The sequence below is a fragment of the Nicotiana tabacum genome, chromosome 7 (genome assembly GCF_000715075.1).
Source record: "Nicotiana tabacum cultivar K326 chromosome 7, ASM71507v2, whole genome shotgun sequence".
Classification (NCBI taxonomy): domain Eukaryota; kingdom Viridiplantae; phylum Streptophyta; class Magnoliopsida; order Solanales; family Solanaceae; genus Nicotiana; species Nicotiana tabacum.
This window is the reverse complement of record NC_134086.1, coordinates 148,940,844-148,964,563: the sequence shown is the minus strand read 5'-3', so window position 1 is coordinate 148,964,563 and position 23,720 is coordinate 148,940,844. Positions and strand designations below refer to the sequence as shown.

At 36.4% G+C, this 23,720-nt stretch overlaps 2 protein-coding genes across 5 annotated transcripts; one reads left to right on the top strand and one right to left on the bottom strand.

The window, feature by feature from the left end:
* Positions 1 to 240: 240 nt before the first annotated feature.
* Positions 241 to 3,368, top strand: LOC107790060 (reticulon-like protein B5). Its single transcript, XM_016611959.2, has 5 exons — positions 241 to 567; positions 1,793 to 1,973; positions 2,062 to 2,203; positions 2,783 to 2,852; positions 2,949 to 3,368. The coding sequence occupies exons 1-5, from the start codon at positions 330 to 332 to the stop codon at positions 3,116 to 3,118; spliced, it is 801 nt and encodes a 266-aa protein (XP_016467445.1). The 5' UTR covers positions 241 to 329; the 3' UTR covers positions 3,119 to 3,368.
* A 502-nt stretch (positions 3,369 to 3,870) lies between these two features.
* Positions 3,871 to 23,495, bottom strand: LOC107790059 (golgin candidate 4). 4 transcript variants are annotated; one of them, XM_016611955.2, is made up of 15 exons: positions 23,108 to 23,495; positions 20,941 to 21,039; positions 18,836 to 18,928; positions 16,058 to 16,189; positions 14,188 to 14,326; positions 14,040 to 14,104; positions 13,154 to 13,321; positions 12,881 to 12,958; positions 12,609 to 12,755; positions 11,210 to 11,506; positions 10,984 to 11,049; positions 6,433 to 6,635; positions 5,661 to 5,715; positions 5,088 to 5,264; positions 3,871 to 4,398 (listed from the first exon to the last, which is right to left on the bottom strand). In XM_016611955.2, the coding sequence occupies exons 1-15, from the start codon at positions 23,330 to 23,332 to the stop codon at positions 4,060 to 4,062; spliced, it is 2,283 nt and encodes a 760-aa protein (XP_016467441.2). In that variant the 5' UTR covers positions 23,333 to 23,495; the 3' UTR covers positions 3,871 to 4,059. The 4 variants fall into 4 exon arrangements, with proteins under 4 accessions (XP_016467441.2, XP_016467442.2, XP_016467443.2 ...); XM_016611956.2 differs by having other exon boundaries at positions 12,609 to 12,752; XM_016611957.2 differs by lacking the exon at positions 16,058 to 16,189 and having other exon boundaries at positions 23,108 to 23,474.
* Between the last annotated feature and the right edge of the window lie 225 nt (positions 23,496 to 23,720).

Genomic DNA, 23,720 nt, shown 5'->3' with positions numbered 1-23,720 from the left:
ACATAGTCAAATATAAAATAAAGTTACCATATACTATTTGCATTTATTAGCTTGCCACTTGGCTTAACCACAATGCAATTATATATGGCATCTTTTAATTACAGGTTTTATTCCAACCAATAATCATCTCATTTCAAAATTACGTAACTAAATGTAGGTTCGGAATACGAGCCTGAGGTTCGGGCATACCTCGTTCGCTTCACCGTTTCAAACACATAAATATCAAATTCTCCTCACAATTTTCTCGGCAATACAGTCGTTACTTTTACACTTTGTCCGAGTCTTAGAATATTGGGTTTAGTGATCGAATCGGAGCTCCGAATCGGGAAATGGCAGAGCACGTTGAGAATTCGGATCCTAAAGGGGAGTCGTTGATGGAGAAGATCGCCGACAAATTTCACGGCGGTGACGATTCCTCGTCGTCATCCGATTCAGATACCGAAACGAAGAAGCCGGCAGCGAAAGAGGAGGTAGTGGCGGCGGCGGAGCCGTCATCTGTGAAGGACAAAGTTTGGAGGCTATTCGGGAGAGAAAAGCCGGTTCACAAGGTGTTCGGTGGAGGCAAACGTACGGTTCTATTGTCTGTTTTTCTACGTGCTTAATATTTTGTATGTCTATTTATTTCTAAAGACATTTTTTGGGGATTTTGTGATTGGGGAATTATAAGGGTTTTTAAGGATCTTAAAAGAATATTCTGGGGAATAAACTTGTTTTTTTTAACAGCAACTGAGGGAACAAGAGTTCAATTTCGTTCATATATTGAGTGTTCCTTTTTGCTACTGTTCATTTTTTAAAGTTAAAGAGTGGATTTTTTTGGATGGCAGTGATTGGTGGTCTGGAATTTGTAGGGTTTAGGGTTTTTGGAGGATCTTAAAGAATATTCAGATCCATATAGTTGTTATCATGCTCTTTGTTTGGAGCAAGTGAGCAAAAGTTCAAATTTTGTATTTTTTTTACTTGTTTAAAGATTGAACTTTTTAGATGTAAATGATTGGTGGTTGTTGAGTTGATGAGGATTTAGGGTTTTTTGATGGATAACAATCTTCAGGTCCAATTAACCTGTTGTCATGCTTGTAGAGGTGGTTTTAGGGTAATTGAGCAAGCAAGAGTTCAAATTTTATTTTTGAGTTAAAAGATTGTTTTCTTTAAATGAAAGATGGTGATTGAGGTCCTAAAGGATATTCAGATCCGTCTTATTATCATTCTTATATACGTTTTTGTTAAGAGCAACTGAGCTGCCGAATATCCATTTTGTTTATTCGTTTATTGAAGATTGAAATTTTTGGGGTGAAAATGATTGGTGGTTAAGGAGCTGATTACAGTTTAGGGTTTTTGAAATATCTTTAAGAATCTTCAGATTCAATAAACATGTTATCATTTGAAAAGAAGTAATAAAATTCTTGAGCTACATGTGGGTTGTTTATAGCAACTGAGTAACCATGGTTTCTTTAATTGTTCTTAGTTGAGCATCATGGTGGGTGCTTTTCATGTCTACTAGGGTTCTTCAAAGTTTTAAATTCATATCTTTTTGATCTGCGAGGTTGCTTCTGAAAACTGCTGCATATAAAGTGCTAGTTGCTGTGTCCTGTGTGCCAGATAAGTGAAGCATATTTAGTCGGGATTATGTATGAAGGTTTTCCCTTCAAGTCATGATTTTAACTTCTTATTACGTAGAGATTTGGGCTGGGAAATATTAGTTTCAAATATGCATCTGATTGTTGATGCCAACTGAATTGTGATATGAGGCATAGTTAAGTGATTGATTGAATGTGTATCTATCTGATTGTCGCAGCTGCTGATGTATTCTTGTGGAGGAACAAGAAGATATCTGCTAGTGTACTTGGTGGAGCAACCGCTATATGGGTTCTTTTCGAATTGCTTGAGTACCACCTGCTCACTTTAATCTGCCACATTTTAATCATCTCTCTTGCAGTCTTATTCTTGTGGTCAAATGCAACCACCTTTATTAACAAGTAAGCTTTTTCTAATATTAGTACTATTAACTTATGCTACAAATTATTTGATCATTTTTCTGAAGATGTTGTTCTACCATTTTGACAGGAAACCTCCACATATCCCAGAAATCCACCTTCCACAGGACCCTTTCCTTCAAGTGGCTTCTGCCCTGAGGATCGAAATCAACCGTGCTCTTGCTCTACTGCGGGAAATTGCGTCAGGGAGAGAACTGAAGAAGTTCCTTGGTGTAAGTTTTCCCAGTTCTACTAGTCTTACCCTGAATGAATTTTATTGGAATGCTTCCTGTTACTGGTGTATGTCCGATACTGCAACATTGAGCCTTCATTTATCCACCTCCCTTGAAGAGTAGATTGTTTTTTTTTTTGTCCATCCTCCTTTGATTTCACCTCAGATGTGTTGTGGTGGTCTTGGTTTTAGTTTTAGTAGATCCATGTATGTCTGTTGCTCCCCTTATTGATCCTGACTTATTAGAGAGTATTTAGGTTGTGTTATAGTTTTCTGAAGGTATCACATAACATAGTAGGATGTGGAGTTTTAGAGTACCTCTATTGTTGAGATTTTTAGCCTGTTGGATTCATGACAGCTTGGTTTGGTTAAAGCGCTCTTTGCCAAGTTTTGTGGTTTCCCCAAATTCTGGCAGCCCAAAGGATTTATTACATTAGTCTGTTGTAAATTAAGTTCTCTAAAGATTCTTGTTTCTAATTTCTTCGTCTTAAGATAATTCTTTTCTGATCTTGCATGAGCATGAATATCTTTGGTGTTTATTCACCTTTGTTTGCTTATCCATACTTGCTCATGTTACCAGGTTGTTGCCGGTTTATGGATCCTCTCTATTGTGGGTAGCTGGTGCAACTTTTTGACGCTGTTCTACATATGTAGGTTCAAAAATTTAATTGACACTGTCTTTTCTTTCCTGTGTGTTCTTTCACCCCGTGCTGATTTATTTGATGATCTTCCTGCATATGTACCAGTATTTGTGCTCCTCCACACAGTTCCTGTTCTTTATGAGAAATATGAAGATAAAGTGGATCCTTTAGCTGAGAAGGCAATGCACGAGATCAAGAAGCAATATGCTGTTTTTGATGATAAGGTTTTGAGCAAAATTCCAAGAGGACCATTGAAAGACAAGAAGAGGGAATAGATGTAGTGTGGTGCTTTGCCGCTAGAGTGCTTTGGGTAGTTGCTACCTTTTCAGAATGTGATAGTGCTTTTCTTGTACTACATGGGGCTGTGTCCCATCATACATATATTTGGGTGTTTATTAACTGATGATAGATCTAGAAACAGTTGAAGGATTAATCTATCAGGTCTGTACGAGTGAGTATTTGGCTGCAGTTTCTCAATGTGTCAGTGTCTGAGTTAAAAGCTGAATTGACATTCTGTTTCTTCCACCCCTGTTTGTACTTTTTCTTTTGTCAACGTTCGGATGTTCCAGGTCTATGATCCATAGCCGCCTGCCAGGTGTTTTGGTTACTGTTAAGTTGGTCGAGTCTAATTTGTGATATCAAGTGGAAATAACTGTTTTCTAGTTGCTTATATGAGAAATTGTGATGTTTAGGCAATGCAAGAAGAAAATGGAGTTGAAACAGTAGATCTCGATATGAGGCGTATCATAACTGGTGTTAGTCTTGTTTAAACTTAGGCTCTTCCGTTGCTGTCAATGTCCGGCGAGAAAGATAATGCAGATTTTATGTTATCTTTGGACTGCTGCTAGGGACTGCCAGCCCCTTCCAAATTATATTCTTTATTAGATTCCATCCGTCAAAGAAAAGTGAGTATGTCATTTATCAATCGTCTCTGATAAAGAACATGTAACAACAGAAAAGGATGGATCTGCACCTGCTTAGGAACAGCCATCAGCTTACCCAAGAGTCCTCATAACTACATTAAATGTTCCACAGTTCTTTTTCCTTTTCATTTTTTCCACCCTTCCATCAAGGGGTCCAGTTCCCCGTAAGGTAAACATGACTCGAGAAAATGTTCTTTTTTGAAAGAATTGATTGAACAAAAGAATTTCAATTACAACATTACAAGGAGAAGCAAAATATATACCACCTCCTATTTTTAATTACAACAATGCTGTCAGTATCTAGGTAGTCTTGAAATCTGATAATTGGTTTCCAATGGGGTAAGCGGTACTGTTGAGAACTCGGCATCGGAATGCTCAGGGGGCAAGATAACTTGCCGTGAATGTGGTGCCAAAGGGGGTAGGTTATGCTTAGGAGAAGATTGTTGTCTCGGGGAAATAAAGGTAACATCAGAACTATTTGACCTATGTTCTGCCATGGTTCCATCTGCACCCATTGCCTCCTGAAATCCCTTGATTTGATCTCCTGCATTTCCGTTGCCAGCTTCAGCAGCCTCCCTCTTCTCTCTTTCTGTCTCTTTAAGAAGAAAATCAACCCAGAGATCTGCAAAGGACTGCATGAACAGTCCAGAAGCAAAGCATAAAATGTCAAATTTATGGAAACCTATATGCCATTGGTTGCCAGCTTATTAGACTAGTAGTAAACAAGAACATGTTCGGAGAAACTAAACTAGCTCTTTGATGATATATTCGAATTCCATATACTGCCAAATAAATATGAATACCCTCCACTTCTCTCCAGCAAACAATAAAATATTCACAACATAAGCCCCTCATACAGAGAAACATTAAAACACAATGAAAAAGAGAACAAATAAGTGAAGATCAAGTAGCATGAAAATGATATGAAAGCTTACATTAATCAACTTGAAGCTGGACTTGGGGGAAAAACAAAAAACGCACACTAAAAATAGCACATCAAAAGTTAACTTACAGCCTTGCCTCAGCAAGTTGTAGGACAAAGTTCATTTCACGGTTCCATAAAGAAGAGGTTTAAACGTAAAAGTAAATTCAATTAACTTCTGTCTATTAATTCAAAATGGAGAAGTAAAGGAAATGGCAGAGACCATTTCTGGAATTTGATAAATTGGATGAATGGTAATACTAGAGCCGTGGAAAGGTAACATGCCAATGTCATCTCTGTTAGATAGCCATTCCAGGTGACAATCTCAACTTGACAGGGCATGTCATAAAGTAAAACAAAGCCACATGATTATTGAACAGAAATTTACACGATATTTACCTGATCAGATGCCGTACTAGAAGGTGCTGAACTTCCACCCAAGATGCCACCTACTAGTCGTCCAGGGAGACCCAAGACACCCCGGACGACACCTTTACCAGATCCTTGTTGAGCCATGCCTATCCTCTGCTTATCTTCATCAGAGAATCCTAACATACGGACCATAAGATCCAAAACCTAGAAAGATGGAGAGATATAAATACATGCGTCAAACAAAAACCTTTCTCCTTCTATTTATCTTAAATTCTTCCACTATGACCAAGATGTGTTTGCTCTTAATTAAGTCTCTCAAGGTCCTCCATTACATGCATAGATGTTTCATATCTTCTTCGTTTATGCTTCCTTAATTAAAAACTTCAAATTATTATGGGGTCAGCTAGATGGAATCTTTAGTATAAAAAGTGAGTTTTCTGGTTGATTTGTCTTCTTCATTCTTTGTTTTTGCGACCAGGTGAGATTTTTGAAACGTTCAAGTCGAACAAATAACTAGCCGACAACTAGCATTAACAGGTGCAATTGGTGAAGTATTCCCCAAGCCCTCACCTGACTCAACTACTAAGCAAATGATCCTACCTCTTTGCTGTGATTCCTTTGGAAGTAAGTCACCAGTAACTTGATCACAATCCGCCTGTATATGAAAAATTTGAGGTTTAAAATATTTCAAACTATTGTAAGGTATCTAGTAAGCACTGTTACAGCAACGGTAATTTTATACTGAGTAGGAGAGAGATGACGACATAGGATAAGGGCCTTAAAATGGACAGAGAGAGCTTCTTTTCTTTGACTATGGAAAGAAGCAGGCACGATGTAGCATTTGAGGTTCAATCAGAATGTTCATGGGAGGAATGCCAAAAGTACTAATGAGGAACCTAGAATCTAAATACTGTTTCATGACCAATGCATGAAAAATCAATGTGACTTCATGAAAGTACGATGGCTAATTTCAAACTTACTAGATAAATAGCAGATTATCGATTCATATGACAGCATTCTTCCCTCTATTGCCTTGTATAATTTTTGCAGCAAAAGTAAAAGGTCTAATGATTAGAAAGTCTCCATGTACCGAACTAATAGAAGTGGTGGCAAATTTTCTGCTATAATTTTCTCAAAGTACTGGCATGATCTTCATAGATAAGGTGGTTATTTAAATAGGTGTAAGTATTATTTTATTCCCATCTCCAACTTCAGCAGAAAAAAATTGAACAGGCAAAAAGATACTGTTGACAATGATCCCACATGTGTTTTAGCTTTCATAGCTGATAATTTCAATGTTAAAATCATGAGACAAATCTCATGCAGGATACGAGATAAAAATCCAAACTTTCATGGTTAGACAATGTCTCACCTGTCAACATAATTATCAGAATCCAGTGACATCCTATTCAGCCTGGTCATGCTCTGTTCAAGAGCTCGTCGTAGCTTTTCATTGTCTTGCTCAAGCTTATTTATACGGCCCTTCCCTTCAGAAAGTCTTCTCTCCATGTCTGAAAGTTTCACCAACATCTCTTCTTTCTCCTTCTTGAATGTTTCTGACTCATTGTAAGCATCCTGATGGAAGCATAAATCATCTTTAGAAAGAGCATAATAGAAAAAGTGAGCGAGAACGTTGGATCAAGTTATGCAAATGACCATGCTCCCAAATTAGCCCTAACAATGCAAAAATTACAAGCTATTGGTATGCCTATGATATTATAGGAAGTAAAAAACATATAAAGCTAAAGATCTCCTTTTTATGTTTTAATTCATGTTATATCAGATGTTTGATAAAGCACATCTTCAGTTCAAATGCTCTCCTGGGGGCAATGATATTATAGGAAGTAATGAAGCATAAAGGTTACACAACTTCACTACTAGATTAATTCATATGTTGTTCGGAGATGATACTTCAATTTTCAGTGACCATACCTGAGACAGTTGACAAACTTAAACCAACCTATGGTGTAGTTCAAACCTAGGCTTTGAATTAGAGTCCACAAGTGTGAACTTATCCTGGAATGCTTTACCAATATCCAGACACTTGCGGACTGCCTTAGTTGACAAGTTTCATACCTTGCTCAATTCTGACTGTTATGTATTCCAAGTTCAAGAGTAAGGAGGTGCCAGCCTCTATCGTTGAGGAGGTCGAACAGAAACTTGCTAGGAAGAAGAACTACTTGTCTAGGATAAAGTAATCTTGATTAAAGCTTCAGTCTCTAACCGATCAATTTCTCTCCATTTCATGGCCAGTGATAATAATTGGGAACTCTTTCTGATGGTTGAGGGAGTAAAGAAGTACCCATCTGGCCTGATGGAAGAAAACGAGGCAGCTCAACTCTTTTAGGTAGTTTTAGCATCAAGGATTTCACATTCTTTAACAGAGGTTGAAGGAGAGAATGGATTTGGCGTTTTTGCTATTGAACCTGATCATTTTTGAGGAAGCTTATCGTAAATAAAATGGCAGTGATGACTTTGATTGGTTCACAAGTCCAATTTCTTCAGCTTAAGAAGTTCTTTATGCAGGTCATCCATGAAAGTAAGATTTAATTTTCACCAGCGAATTTGCTTTAACTTGATGTTTGATGTTGTTACAGCTTTTAAAGACGGTCTTTCCTGCTATTTTCAGCATTCACATACAAGAGAACAGAAATGTGGCAGATTTTCTCACTTGAAACCATACTGGATTGTTCGATGCATTAAGATTGGGGAATGAAGCAGGTGAATGAATTGTTTCACAAAGTTGCAAAGTGTCACTATTCAGCAAGTACTGCCGATAAAATCTTCTGGAGCAGAGAAAGAGGATGTTACACCTCATGTTTTTGTACGTAAGAGTACATCGTAAGTCAATTGATGTAAGCTCATAAATGAAATCATCTTTGAAAATTTTAGTTAGTTAATCATGTTAACGTGGAGGTTACAAATATTTATGATCATGAATACCAAGTACCAAGAGGATTTGAAGGCTTAGAAGCTAAACGAATTGAAGAAAATAAGTTTCGCTGAAAGTCAATAAGTTGGGAATGTTATAACATGTACTTTTGGGGTAAGACTAGGGTGCTTAATATTATAAGGAGATTATGTTATGAGTTATTTTAGTCATATGATAATCGTGTGTTATGTTTTGAAGTCAAGCCAGTTGTGGAACAGAAGTTGGAAAAGGTCATCACAAGTTACATTCATAAATGTACTGAAAATTTGGGTCAAATATAACTGCGATTTTCTCCCAATATACTTAGAGTTATGGGGTGTTCCACCCATAAAATTGAAGCTCTATGAATCTATTTTCTAACGCATTAAACCGTTTGTCAATACAACATCGGAGTAGAGGGATATATGCGTTTTTGCGAGACCGCGCAGGCTGCTAGGTGACGAGTAGGTGTGTCACCTACTTGCTTAAACGAGAGTCCAAAAAGGGGCTATTCCGGGTCGGCCAAAGAGCCCAATTTAAGGGCTTATCTTCTGCAATATAACACTCATTACATAACACAATAATCAGACCTAAACCCCTGCAAACATCCTCCCAAAAATTTCTCACAAACCCTAATTGATTTTCTCTCCCTTTCAAGTTCTAATTGCAGGTAAAACCTAGAGTTGGAAGAACCAAGATAGGAGTTGAGTTATCCAAGAAATTAGGTAAGTTTACTGCTCTCTTTCATCCATTTTTTCTGTTGTAAATGCATGGTAAGTCGTTCTATATTGGTAAGAACTCACGGGACGGTGATCGGAAGCCGTGCATTCGAGTTATTCACTTGTAACAGACTGTTTTGTGTTGTTGGGTTGCGTGTTTTACTATTGTTTTGTGGAGTTCTGGAGGAGGACGGGTGTGGAGAAACACCACATAAATGCAGGGTTGTGGGCTGGTCGTTCGTCGTAACACTTTCGGGTCGTTTGACACTACTACGGTGGTCGTTTTGTGTATGAAGAGATTGGGGTGTGTTGGGCTGTTTTGCAGTATTTTATGGTGTATATAAGGCTGGAAAATAATGTATATATGTTGTTATTGTTGTGTTCTTGTGTTGGTGTTATCTTGAATTTGGAGGAAGTAAGGATTATAAGGGAGATACTGCCCATTTTAATAAAAAATAAGTGTGTCATTCGTTGTGCGATAGTTGTACCTTTCGTAACTTAATGATAGTATTATTATCGTTGTTGTAGATTAAGGTGTTAAAAGGCGAGTTCAACTTGGTAACGGGAAAGATTGTGATACGGTATGTTAAGGTTAAACCTTTCTTCATTTTGGCATGGTCCCGTAATTACATGAGTTTGATAACGAGGCATAAAGAGAAGTTCATACTCCCGAATTTATATACATTATCCTAATCTCATAAGTTCCAGTATTATTCTCCCTTATCAGGACTTCATCTTCAGTTTAGTTTTGCCTTCTTTCAGTCAAGCTCTGTATATACAGTATTACAGTACTTTTACAACCATCGAGCTATAATCGATGGGCAGGCCCCTATTGGGTAACCTCTGATCAGATGATAAGTTATATACTGAGCCTACTGTAGCTGAGCGCCCATGAGCGAGTCCAGATGGCCGAGATACAGAGCCTAGTATGGTCGAGCGCCTATGAGCGAGCCTACTACGGCAGAGAAATTACACATACCGAGCCTTATAGGGCCGGATAGCTATTTTACTTACTATATTGAGAGAGATGAGTCAGTATCAATAGGTAAGCATATCTTCAAATTATATTTGATGCCCAGGTACTTTCAGTTATTATATTTTCAGTTCAGTTTCAGCTTTCAGTTATTCTGTTGCCTTACATACTCGGTACATTATTTCGTACTGACGTCCCTTTTGCTAGGGACGTTGCATTTCACGCCTGCAGGTCCTGATAGACAGCTGGATAGACCCTCCTGGTAGACAAAGTCAAACATCAGCTTGGTTGGTAAGCTCCACTTCCTTGGAGTTACCAGGTCTATACCTTAGAGTCCATTTGATATATACAGGTTTGATGGGTAGGTCGAGGCCCTGTCCCGATCATGATAGAGTTCAGTTATCCCTAAAGGCTTGTAGACGAGTCCTGTACATTTTTATATCAGTATTGTGGCTTTACCAGCCCTATGTAGATGTTTAGTTTGGTATTGCTGGTTGTAGACGTTATTTCAGATGATTCAGATTATGGCCTCATCGACCTAAGTTGAGGGTTACCCCTCTAGAGTTCACAGTTATAGAGTGGTACGCTCGGGCCGAGTATGGCACCGGGTGCCGGCCACGCCTCTTCAGGTTTGGGGCGTGACAGAGGATGCACTTTTTTGTCAGGTCTTATTACAACAGTATCACAACAGTATCAGCCATAAAGCTAGTACTAATGTTCATTGGAAGTTTATTGTTGTACGGTTCCAAATGAAGTGGCATTTCAGCCAGGTTTAAGGAGCTCAATGTCGCTTCTTCTATTGATAGATTGTGGAAGAGAGCAAACTTCTTTATCACTAAGTGCTTCAACGTGTAACTTTCATGCAATAAATCATCTACTGCCTCACCAAAAGATTACTTTGGACCTGTGGAATTTTATCTTCTTTCTTTTGTGAGTCTATTGGATTATTACAGCTAATATTGTTTATCAGCTAAGTCTGAAGATCCAGCACATAAAAACGAGAGGGAAATCTGGTTCCTTTTGGATCTGGACTATTCGTAATTCCCTTTTCTTTGGCGGCCCTTGTGAGTCATTATATCTTCGAATTATTATTTAAAAAAAGCTTTTAGTGCATAAACATATATTTGCTAAAGAAGGTCCTCCAAAAATTCCTTCTAGTTTTCAAAATAAAATACCATGTTAAGTCATAGTATAAGAACACTGCATGAAGATATGAATTAACCAAGCTTTCATTCAAATAGATGTACTCGAAAAAATAATTTACTCTATTCTAGGAACACATTGAGAACATAAGCAACCGGGCAGCAAAATGGGATATACCTTCAAAAGCCCTGAAAGTTTATGTGATTCCTCCTTTGCCGCTACCAATTCTTCTCCAACGCGTTCCTGGACATATCAAATTGTAAATGCAAAAATAATGCATAAATTAGAAAGAAAAATTGGTTTCAGAGAATTATCTGTTTGTTTTGCAGCATACTAGAAAGATACTACCATACCAGAGCCCCCCTCTTCACGGGACAGGGAGAATAGATAAAAATAGAATTACCTTGGCTTCAATCTCGGCATAGTATTGGCCAAGTGCAGTTTGTAGGTTAAGGACTTCAACATTTTGGGCTTCTATTGTGCTCAAACAGTTGGCTAGTTTTTTATTTAGCTCGTTGACTGTATCCTTCGACTTCTTTAATTCATTATCATTAAGGGTTTTGACATCTTCTTGACTTGCAATTGCTTGCTTAATAGCTTTTTCCAACTGCAGTATTTGAGCTCGTTGATATTCGATATTTTGACGTAGTTCTTCAATTATCTGGCTGTCTTCATCCATCTTTTCTGATTCTTCCATTTCCTGCAAGCACAGCAGCATGAATGACTATCTTCTACTTCGCCCTAGAAGGCTTATCCCAATTTCACTCACATATATTCATTACAGTAACAATATAGCGTTAAGACATACACAACATCCCAGTAATTAAGAAATAGTGTCACATTGGATGTTAATTTGCACTACTCTAAACTAAGTTAACTAGGAGAGACTAAATCATCATCCACAAATACAGATAAATGAATACAAAGTTAAATCGATTATAACATGACATGTATCTAGAACAATAATGAGACATAAGTTGATAACAGATTAATGGTTAATTTCCAGTTGATAAAAAGTCACTCCTCAACGTGGTGAAGAAAACGAAGAAACCCGTACACTATGATGAAAGCTAATATGGAGGTCACTAGACCAGATGAGGGAAAAACTTAACAAGAAAAAGAATAAGTCCAGTGAGGGCTGAAGACTCAAACAGCAATGTGGGTAAAAGTATACATACTCCATTCACATTAATGATAAAGAAATGGACCTTGGGCCTAATTCAACCCCAAAAGCTAGCTTATAAGGGGAGGATTTCCCAAAACCATATAAAGAGTCCAATACTCCCATCTCCAACCAATGTGGTATATTCAACCCCCCTCCCCCACCACCACCAGGCCTGGCAACCGGAGCGTGAACAATATAAGACGGAGCTCAATATCGGGTAAATGAAGAATTGGGATTGACTTGACTCTGATACCATGATAAAGAAATAGAACCTTGGGCCTAACTCAACCTCAAAAGCTAACGCATGAAGTGAGGATCGCCCTGGACCATATAAAGAGTCCAATACTCCCATCCCAAACCGATGAGGGATATTCAACAATTAATATCCTATAACAACATGAATTCATGGATGTAAACAGGATTAGAATATAAAAAGATGATCTGACATCTACAACAAATCTGAGTCCAGCCAGAAAAAGCCAAATCAGCAAAGACGCTCTGCAGTCTGCACTGCTATCGATTAACAGTACTGTATAGAGAAAATGACACCAAAAAAAAAAAAAAAAAAAAAAGAGAAAACCTCCTGAATTCCCCTCTAGCAGCTCAAATAAGGTACACTCATTAAGTATTAGTTAACCTTCTCAAGTAAATGCTGCTTAAGACGTTTCAGTTCTTGCAGTGCTTTGTCCCTTTCCCGGCGTGTTTCCTTCAATTCATTCTCCAAATTTTGCAACGACCTCTTCATTTCTTCCTTTTCAGGAAATACCTCCAAAGGATGCACCTTCTAAAATAAAATTGTAGATTAGACAGTACATATAGTTTAAAAAAAAATTAGGCAGAAAGGTATTGAAGAAAGTTTATACCAAAAAAGTTGAAAGAGTGAGTCCAAAAGTTACGAAACAAACCCACCTCAGTTAAACCATTGATGTTACTTCTATCAGCTGAAGAAGCACCAGCTGCTGAAGCTTCTAATTTATCTTTCTCATTCTGCAAGAGAGAATGTCAAGGCATGTCTCACTTCAATATTTGCTAGTTTATATTGAGGATGAAGAAACTACAAAAAGCATTTGAAATTTCTCAGTGCCATATGCAAAGAGGAAGAGACTCATAAATCACAGCAAAAGATATTAATGCACATATCATCGGAAAGTCACTAAGGATCTATTATGCCACAACACTAACCTTAAGATGACTGTTCTCTTTCTGCAGTGTTTCTATAACTCTTCTCAAACCGTCTATTGCTTCATTTGATTCATCGTTATCTCTTTCATGAAGCTCCATTTGCAACTGTTTTAATTCAGATACTTTATGAGATAGCTCAGCACGAATATTTGTCATCTCCACAGCCATCTGAGATGCAATTTACAGAGAAAAGGAAATTATACCAGTACGACAGCGGAAGCTGGATTCAGTAAGGCATGCAGAAAAGAGAAGTCAAAGACCATGACCACAACTTAGCACAGAGTACAATAATGTTTAGCGAAGCAAGAAAAATTGGGTTATACACGTGCTTGCTCATCCTGTCGTGTGTGAATATTTATTGGACTACCAAAACGTTTATGTTACGCAGTACGAGAAGATACAAAGACGACAAAAGATATTGGTATACTCTACTAGATGTCAAGGTACATAGCCAGCCTCCAGTCACATAATTTTCTCTCTTTAATGAACAGCCTCCAATTATATAATTTAAACACAGTAAATCTTTCATGAAGATGTACATCTAGATATGCTAAAACATCTTTGTGAAGGTGACCAACTCTAATTTGTCTTTGATTGATTGATGGATTATTACCAAGTATAGTGACTGCTGATAAACAACTCAAAGGCCAAGCTAACCAAGATACTAGTGAGACACCTGATATGCTCCAGTGAGATCAGATAAGATCAAACCATCAAATGGCAATAAAAATGAAAAAAAAGAAACAGTAAAAATATAAAAACACTTATTAAATAGAAAAACTTCAGAAGTTGAATACTGAAATATATTACCCTATCAAATTATGACTATAGGATGTCACAAGGCCACTATGCATCAATACATAAAAAGCACAAGGTTAGCACTCACTTTATCCTTGTCTACTTTTAAAGAGTTCAGCTCTTGTTGGAAAGTCGAGCTCAGCTTCTGCTCCTCTAAAAATGGAAGTGGTTTCAGACTGCATATCAATTGAACCGTTTGAAAATTATAACAGCCATATTCATAAGTAGTTAAATACCTTGTAACCTAGTTTGCATATTTGCCAGCTCGGTCCGTTCTTTATTAAGCTCCATTTCCAGTTTTTTTAACTGCAACTCATGAGATGCCTGCATGGCTGACAGGGATTTATTTTTCTCTTCAAGCAAGTCTGCAAGCTCCTAAAAGAATTAACATATTTCAGTAAAGTTTCTTAATCAAAGCTAGAATCAGTAATAAGGGACAAAAAAGGAACTAGAAAAGAAATAAAGCCAAGTGTTGTTACTCATTATATTTGCGAAACCTCTTTTATTTAGCACTAGTGCCTGCGAAAGGGACAAGTAAAGGACATTGAATCTTGTAAATTGCTCTCCTTATCCCCAATCAAATATCCTAGTGTAATTTGCTAAGCTTATAAGATATGAGTTAACCTACTTGATGTTAAGTGGAACATATTTAGCCCTTTCAAGGACATAATGTTAGTGTAAAAGCAGATCATAAATTTTGGCTACTAATGTCCAACAAGCATAAAGAATGCAAATATTTACCTTTAGCAACTCTCTACAGTATGAGGCATGTTTTGTCACAATACAACAGCACAACTCGACTGTTGTGCAAAGCAATGAGTCCTTCCTCTCCATGATAATGGACATTATTCTTTTTAGGCTGAATACATATGGAGACACTTAAAGTTGGTACGATTTTTCATTTAGACACTTGAACTTGGGGGTGTTTCTAATGAGCACGTACATTACATGAACTTTGTTCCAATTAGGCACTTTCTGCTGAGTTGGCACATAGAGTGAGTTTCACCCAATGTAGGCGCGTGAAGAGCCCAAAAAACAGATTTTTTCTTCTTTTTTTGTCTTTTTTATTTCCTTCTTCTTCTTCTTTATGGCCACCACCATTGCCTCCTCCACTTTCACCATTTCCTTCTTCTTTATCAGTGTCACTACTCATATCCAATCCAATTGAAGATTAAAGCAATTAATGGGTACTGCTTCACACAACAAGAATGGCGCCCCATTTATTTGACTGTTGCAGCCTTAGAGTATTTCTGCACCTAGCTTTCACCAGTTACTACTTGTCTTATAGCTGAAAATTTCATCGCCACCAAATCCTCTGCCACCCTCCTCTCTAATCCCATCGCCGAACCCTTCTTCTTCACCCCATTCATCTCCAGCGTCACTCTTCTTCAGGAGCAGCCCCCTATTGATTAAAACTAAAATGAGTCCGAGTTCTTCATTTCAAATCGAAACACCATTAATGGGTTCTTTAAAAAGCTTGAAAGTTTAAAATGGGTTACTTGATTTGATGAAAGATTGTGAAATTAATGTTGGGGTTGCCTTCGGGTCGTCTTGGAGAATCTTTAGATTAAGTTATAACAAATTTGGAGGAGATAGTGAAGAACACCAAGAACACACATTAAATAGATTTAACATAGTTTTTCCTTTTTTTTTTAACTCAAAAAGATATATGTCCTCATTTTATTCGTCATTCGACACATCAGCAGCGAGTGTATTGCACACACTTTGTAAGTTTCACTAATAGTCAAAAGAGTGTCTAATTGGAACAAAGTTCGTGTAATGTACGTGCTCATTAGGAACACCCCTAAGTTCAGGTGTCTAAATGAAAAATTGTGCCAACTTTAAGTGTCTCTGTATGTATTCAGCCTTCTTTTTATTGTTTAAAGTGGACATTAAATCTAACCATCCTACTTAAATATCAGATTTTTTGTCAGTGGCAAACAAAAGAAACACGTGAAGTGTGCCTAAATCACACATCACGCGTTGCGCTCTTACCACTTGATCAAAGCCCCGGGGATGACAATGGGCAATATTCTAAACGCCCACATGAAAGGCTGACCTGAAAAGTAGCTCATTAAAACGGGGGAGAACTGGTAGGTTGTTTACCTTTTCATTGCCAAAACTGGTTCCATTGCTTAGTCCATCCTGCTTCAAAGAAAACCCATTGTTTGCTCGGCTTCCAAAGGAACGGTTAACAATAGCTTTACTTTGACGGTTTGGAGATTGATCATTGCTCCCCTAAACAAACCCAGATAACATCAGGTGCAGACAACATTTGTAAAAAAATATTAGGGAAAATGGCCAAATATACCCCTCTACTTTCGAATATTGTTTACATTTAACCTTCGTTATACTATCCAGCCAAATTTATTCCTACCGTAATATTATCCAGCTAAATTTATCCCTACCATCAGTAAACTTTTAAAAATTACCCCTCAGTCCTTCAGGTGATCTAGAATCTCCCAAATCATTTTAATTAAGTCACTTATTCTTCTTCTTGATCCATTATTTTTGAAATAATTGGCATTTACCTGCTTTCTTAATTGAAAAAAAAAATAAGAGAAAGAAATATTAAAATAATACAACGGTTAGTAAACAAAGTATGGTAAATTGAAGAATCTAAATTAGGTAGCTTGTCTAAATTCCAAAAGTATTTACAAGATCCCAACTTTAATGAATTCGTTGCACCAAACATATGGAGACCTCAAGTATTAGTGATAGAAGTTGAAGTTCCTTGGTGAATTCACATTGTCGAATTCAACTTTGCTTTAATCAATGCCTACGCATTGTGCGCTCTTAAGTTAGTCGATCGAACTATACTAACCAGAGAATAACAAAATATATTCGAATATACATGTACATATATGATGATCAGTTGCATCTAATACACAATAAATAGACCCATTGAATTCTATGGTATGTATATGGTTAAAAAATAATAAAATTTTAAACCAATTACATCCATTATTACAAGAATAGAAGTGGGTACATTAGTAATTAAAAATGTCCATGAATAATTTGTATAGTCTAGTATCTTTAGCATCCACATCAATAGTAATTTTTGAAAATAGTGGAGCAAGAACAACAAGCAATTTAAAAAAAATAAAAAAAAATTGAGAGATTTTGGATTACTTAGCAGATCAAGGGTAATTTTTAAAAGTTTGCTGATGGTAGGGGTAAATTTGGCTGGATAGCATAATGGTAGGGGTATATTTGCCCAAATAGTATAACGAAGGTTAAATGTAAACAATATCCGAAAGTAGAGGGGTATATTTGGCCATCCACCGATATCTATATATACCATATTAAAAGCACGAAACCCCTTACGAAATGTTATTCTGTCTTTTTTACCCTTTTAAAATAGAATTTCATTGAGCAAAATAGTCAATTGATTAATTCTCTAATATTTGGGAATAGTCATTTAATTATTTTTCTAATATTTAGGATAGCTATTTAATTATTTTTCTAATATTTAAAAATAAATATTTAATTGTTTTCCTAATATTTAGGAATAAATATTTAATTATTTTCCTAATATTTAGGAATTTAATTTTTTAATTCCTTCCCGTTCTAGAGTTCTCGCATTTTCAACTCCATGTAGATTTAGGAGAAGTGCTAATATTTTGGAATTTAGAATTATTTAAAATTTTACCTTATATAAATCGCTAAAAAACACTAAATACTTATATACATCTAAACGTGAAGAATATAAATGCTGGCATTAGGAGACAAGTTATAATTCTTAAGCAATATCATTATATCTTCTCTACAAAATAACATATTTGTCGTTATGTCTAGAAATAAATAGTGATTAGTAGTTTCTATGAGATATTAGTATAGAAGGAACGGTAACGAAGATACATTTGTAGGAAAGAAGCTTAAAGAGTTATTTCATGTGGTCATAATTCTAATATTCCTCGTGTTAAAAATGACTCTACATCTTCTTAGAAGTTAGAACTTAGCAGACTCACGATATTCAGGCTTGATTTTTCAAGTTATTTCCGGAAATAAGTATAAAGGTTGGAGAAGGACTAGAATATTTGTTGCGAGCAATTAATATAATTAGGCTCCCAAGGAATTTTAGGTCAAGGTTCTTGCTTTATTGAGTTAGTTAAATAAGATCAATATTCTTATTATGTTCAAGAATTTAAACTGTTTTTAATAAATTTATTTTGATTATTAAGAATGTTATACTTTTCGATACGGGATGTATGCACGTTATGCATGCACAGATTTTTCCCAGCATTACATATAAGTTGCTTGGTATATCGAACTCTATAATACAGACACTAATATTGTAACAAAGTTCTTTTCAGCCATATAAAAAAGCTATAAAGCATATGTCTAATAGTAATACTTTATGAAAATTAATAAGATAGTCAATAAATGAAACTAAACAAATACTAGGATTTTTGTTTAAACTCAACACAATTTTTAACATAATTAATATAATTATAAATAGATTTTTATTTATTAAGGTGGGGTACACGCGCATCGCGTATTCCTAAAGACTAGCACCTCATAATTAGCACTACTCACCATTCTCAAAATGGTGCATTACTTTCATAGAAACCTTTGTAGGTAAACATCATGTGAGCTTTTTAATACAGAGGATATTTTTGACTGAGGGTGGGGAGATAAGCAACACCAAGGCTATAGAGAGACATTTAACACAGACCATTCTATATCTTCATCTCCAGAATAAAAGGTAACATAACAATGTTTTCAGCAACAAGCTGTAATCACACAATCACTTAAAATCCATCAACTGTATGGATAGCCAGAAAATCATTAAATATATAAGCAACAGAATAATTATGCTTGATTAAAAAAAGGTAACAGAAATAATTATTAAATAAAAAGCTTTATTTATGGAATAACTACCTTATGCATGTTTCTAGATGCACTCAAGGAAGAACTCGATTGTAGACTTTGCTTCAACGATCCATTTTCTTCATTTAACCTTGAAATTTGATCCTGCAGAAGTGACTTTTCAAGTTGTAAAAGTATAACAAAATTTTACAGCAAAAGGCACGGAAATAAGTGTCCCCAGACAATTGAAGATCATGATTTTCAAATACACATGTTTATGGAACATCAAAGAATTTTTGACCAAAATCATCGCTATTGAGCCACCCCAACCTTAATGACATTCTCATAACATTTCAATTAATAGACAACATCCTTTAAGTTCTACAAAACTAACCAAAAACATCCCCCTTAAATTTTTTCATCCGCTTCTAATGGAGCTTATTGTTTTTCATGTAACTACCCGTTGCTTTCTTTTTCCAGACAAACACTTCCTTCTTTCTTTAAAAGAACACCGAAAACAGCCATCCTAAGGCCTTCCTCCAGCGAGAGAAATATGAAAGCCAAGAAATGGAAACGCAAGAGATAGTTAAATTCTAGGTAGTTGACTACATAATGAGAATAGAGCTAAGATTTTCCCTGGCTTCATCCTTCAATGACGAACTCAGAAAGAAGACTGCGTTACTCTCCAAGTAGGTGGATATACTGCTGGTTGTGTTATCTATTCATGGACTGCCTAAATCACTAAATTAGAAGAGAAAGAGATAAGAAGGAATTAAATTAGAGGGAATTAGGTGATGTTATTGCTGAAGGCAGCAGTGAAATGTCCATCGTATGTCACTCATGCAGATCCCACAAGGACTACATCCATGCAACCCTACAAGAAAATTGGTGTCTTGGTTTCCCATTGGAGAGACTTGTGGAGGGCTATTTGCTATTTTGATTGAAATGCCTATAGAAATATTCGATTTTGGCATGAAATAAATAGAGGATTCCTAATCTTCCTGGATTCTGCAGCCAAATCATAACTCTTTTATGTGCATCAGATATTGCTAACTTCCCTCACAAAAGTTCATGAAAAGATCAAATTGCTCACAGAGAAAGGGCCTTCCTCCAATGGCTCCTCCGTTCTTCCAAAGAATCTTCATCTCCCGTCTTTTATTCGGTCATCCTTCCGATCTCATTCTCCAGCAATTGAATTGTAAGTTATTCCTCCTATCATGTGCTTTTTCTTTCTTTATTTCCCTTCCTCAAATTTTTCATCATTAATCAGTCAAAACCCCTATTTTCAAACAATTTTTATCTGTGGAATGAAAATTATTCAATTTGGTTTAAGCTACATTGTATATTTGGTTGTAATTCTATATACTTGCAAAGAGGAACCTTTTTTTAAGTTTCGGCCAAGGAGTACTTCCAACAGTGTTTTAAGCAAGAAGTGAGGTTTTTTCTTTTTGATGATTGAGAAATCTGTGTGTGGCCAAACCTTAGGACCAACCGCAGCCTTCGAAACTCAGGGATAGTGGACTCGCTCCTCTACCCTTCTCCATGTAAATACCATGCTTAGTTTGCACGGAACAGACTCGAATTTCTGACCTAAGTCATAAGTCCCTCAACCAATGCCACTTGAACTAAACCCGGGGCAGGTTTTTATTCGTTTATGGACGGAACGAATGAAATGAAGGGTTTGTTGGAAAAACACGACCAAAAAGAAAAAGAAAAAGGAGGAGTAGCACGTGAAAAACAACAAGCTCCATTATAAGTGGAAGGACAACTTAACATAAGGATGGTTTTGTTCTGTTCTGGAAAATTTAAAGGATGTTTTTCTATTAAATAAGATATTTTAAGAAGTAGTTAAAGTTAGAGAGAAACAATAGAGATGGATTTAGCCAAAACTCGAACATCAAAATAGTCACCACAGTATATGGGATCATTTTTTCTAAGCAAGAAACAATATCATGATTATTTTCTTCCTGAAGAAGATATTGCATTACATTGATCCCCTCAGCAATGTCCCGTTGGGTTCGAATGGGCTGTCTCGGACCATCAAATTCAAGTAAGGAAGATTTAATAATTCGGAACACCAATAAGAATTTGAAGTCACAAGCATGACATCACTTCTGAAACTTGCCCAACTACTGTATAAGATATCATGTCAAGCTGAAGGAAAAAAAAAACTTTACCTCTTTTTCTTTCAATAGAGCTGCATAATTAACTGACAGTGCCTTGATTTCAGCCTCAGATTCTTTAAGTCTCTTAATTTCAATTTTGTATTTCTCTATCTGCAACACAAGCAAATCAAACATGCCCAATTAATTACATGCCACCTTATGGAACAGGACAAAGAACTTTTAAACAACCAAAGGTCCCCTGAAATTCAATTCTTGCCACAACAAAATTAGACTCCAAGGAAAGTTATCTTTTTTAACATAAATGTACTCATTTCATCTTTTTGGTAATGATGATGATATGAGTTGAGCTTACAGAAAGAAATGAGGATTCATATCGCCGATCCAACTTGTTTGGGACTAAGGCATAGTTGTTGTTGTTTTTATTCATTTCAGCCCTGTCCTTTCCTCAACTAGAGTAAATTGTCTTGTCAATCTATTGAATTAACTAATCGTAACAACATTGAAAGGAAAAGGTTATTTTCTTCTTCTTTTTTGTTTCCTACCCGGCGTTTGGCACCCGCTTTGGGACCCAACTAATCAAAAACTACCAAGAACTCTGATGAAATAGCATCTAAAGATAACAGCTAGGACATATAATCTAATGCAACTAAAGACAGCACATCAGCACTTAACATTTTCTCTGCATTTTTTCACCTACTCATCAAAATATATTTTATACTAAATCAGGTTATAAGTGACAAAATCATCTTCTCTGAAAGAACAACAGAATTTCTGAAGGCAAACATAGCAACATACATAGCCTTAAACATAGATGCATTTTTTTGCTAGCTTTTGGTGCAGCCTGCCTTTGTTAATGATGTGGATTCCCTGTTAGAGATGATTGAGGCCTTGCACAACATGTGAACTTTTGATGCACTATCTTAGTGCTGTTGCAACATTTATAAAAAATATACCATTACTTATTTAAAGAAAGTGACAAATAATCCAACTTTAGATCTATCGCAACATTTTGTCTGCATTATCTCGCCTTACGTATCAATATTTACTACCTGAATCAGTTTTAGAATCACTAAAGTAACAAAACAACCCAACTTTAAAGCTATCATAACCTCCGATGAAATTGAATGTTCTTAGTCGATAATTTATTTTTAATTATCTAATACACGACAACCCAATAATACAAAAAAGAGGCCTTAAATGAGAAGAATCTGGTTTTGGAGCGTTATTCAGCCTCCTAACATTACCCTCGCCAATCAATCCGTTTCTAGCGAGCTTATATATCTCTTCTTTCAAATAACTAACATATAAACCATCAACATAACATGAAAATGTAATGAGAACATATTTTCAGCTCAATGCATTCATCTGTGGGCCTCCCAATGTCCTTTCATGCAACACACAATATCACTCAATCAACTACCCAACCGGTGTTGTCAAAGGCGAAAACCATTACAAAGTGCCCCAAGTCTATCGGGGATTTAAGTAAAAAGCGCAATTAAAGTGTGGGCTTTAGTTAAAAAAAAGGCGCTACGAAGAAAAAAATAAAAATGTATTTTATGCAAGAAATAAGTAACAATTTCATTAATAATGATATCCTTAGGAAATAATATATTCTTTTGCCAATCATATTTATTGTTTTGTGCTGCTCTATTCAAGATAGAACTTATGGGCAATGAGGCTCACGCCTTAGCCTTGCCTATACTGAAGCGCAGCCTAAGTGAGGCGAAGCGCATACCCTTAGATTTTTTGAGCTTCAAGGCTTAAGCACGCCTTATTTAATAACACTGTACCCGATCACTCTCAGATTAGTTATGCTCGATTATATGAATCCTCTATGGCGGTTTCACCCTATTCAGGTAGCACTTTCCTAGTAGAGACATCGTTACAAATTCATACAGTTAGACTATATTCACATTTAGTCGCCAACCTATCACAGCTCTCCTTTATCCTAACTCTGGACAGTCCATGCTAGTGAAGCTCACATGGATAGAGTCTCGCCCAATATAAAGCAAACTCAAGATTATCAACTTTACACAATGTGTAAATAACTAAACCTACTTAGTCCTCCATTTTTTAAATTCAAAAGCCGACCCTCTATCAGGTAATACTGGGTTAATTGTGTGGTAGACGTGTGTCACAAGTTCGAGCCCTATTGAATCCTCTATTCAGGCTCATTACATTCTGATACTTAATAATAAATAGATATTTTCTAAAATACCTCTGGGTTGTGAGCAGAACCGAAACCATTGGCAATTGGGGAATGATATGTCGGCGATTTGGAACGACCGAAGCTTCTAGAAATTCTCCGATCAGATATCGAATTATTCTCCGGTGGATCACCTGAACTGTGAACGGAAAGCTCTTCTTCGTCGTCCTCGTCGTCGTGAATTTCAAGAGCGATCCTATTGAGATTCTCCTTAAAATTCTCAATTGAACTCCACATCTTTCAACCCCGCTGCCCAGAATTTATCTTCGAATAAGTTCAGACAAATAATCTTGAATGGCAAGATTTGGGGGGTGGAGAAGATCTTTCTGTTACAAATTAGAGGGAAGAAGAACAAAATGGTGCCTGTTTTGCATTTATTCAGAGTTTATACGGTAGATCTGGAAAAGAAGAAATTACAATCAAGTTTATTTTATTTCGTCATCATAAAAGCAACGTGTTTTGTAATTTAATTACGCGTCAGTCAGATGGAAACCCATGTTTTTTTACTTTTTTCCCCTTGAGAATCGGTTAGCCCCGCCATGTTGTATGAGACCGAGCGTTGGCCGGTTAAGAACTCACACATTAGAAGATGAAAGTTGTAGAGATGAGGATGTTGAGATGGATA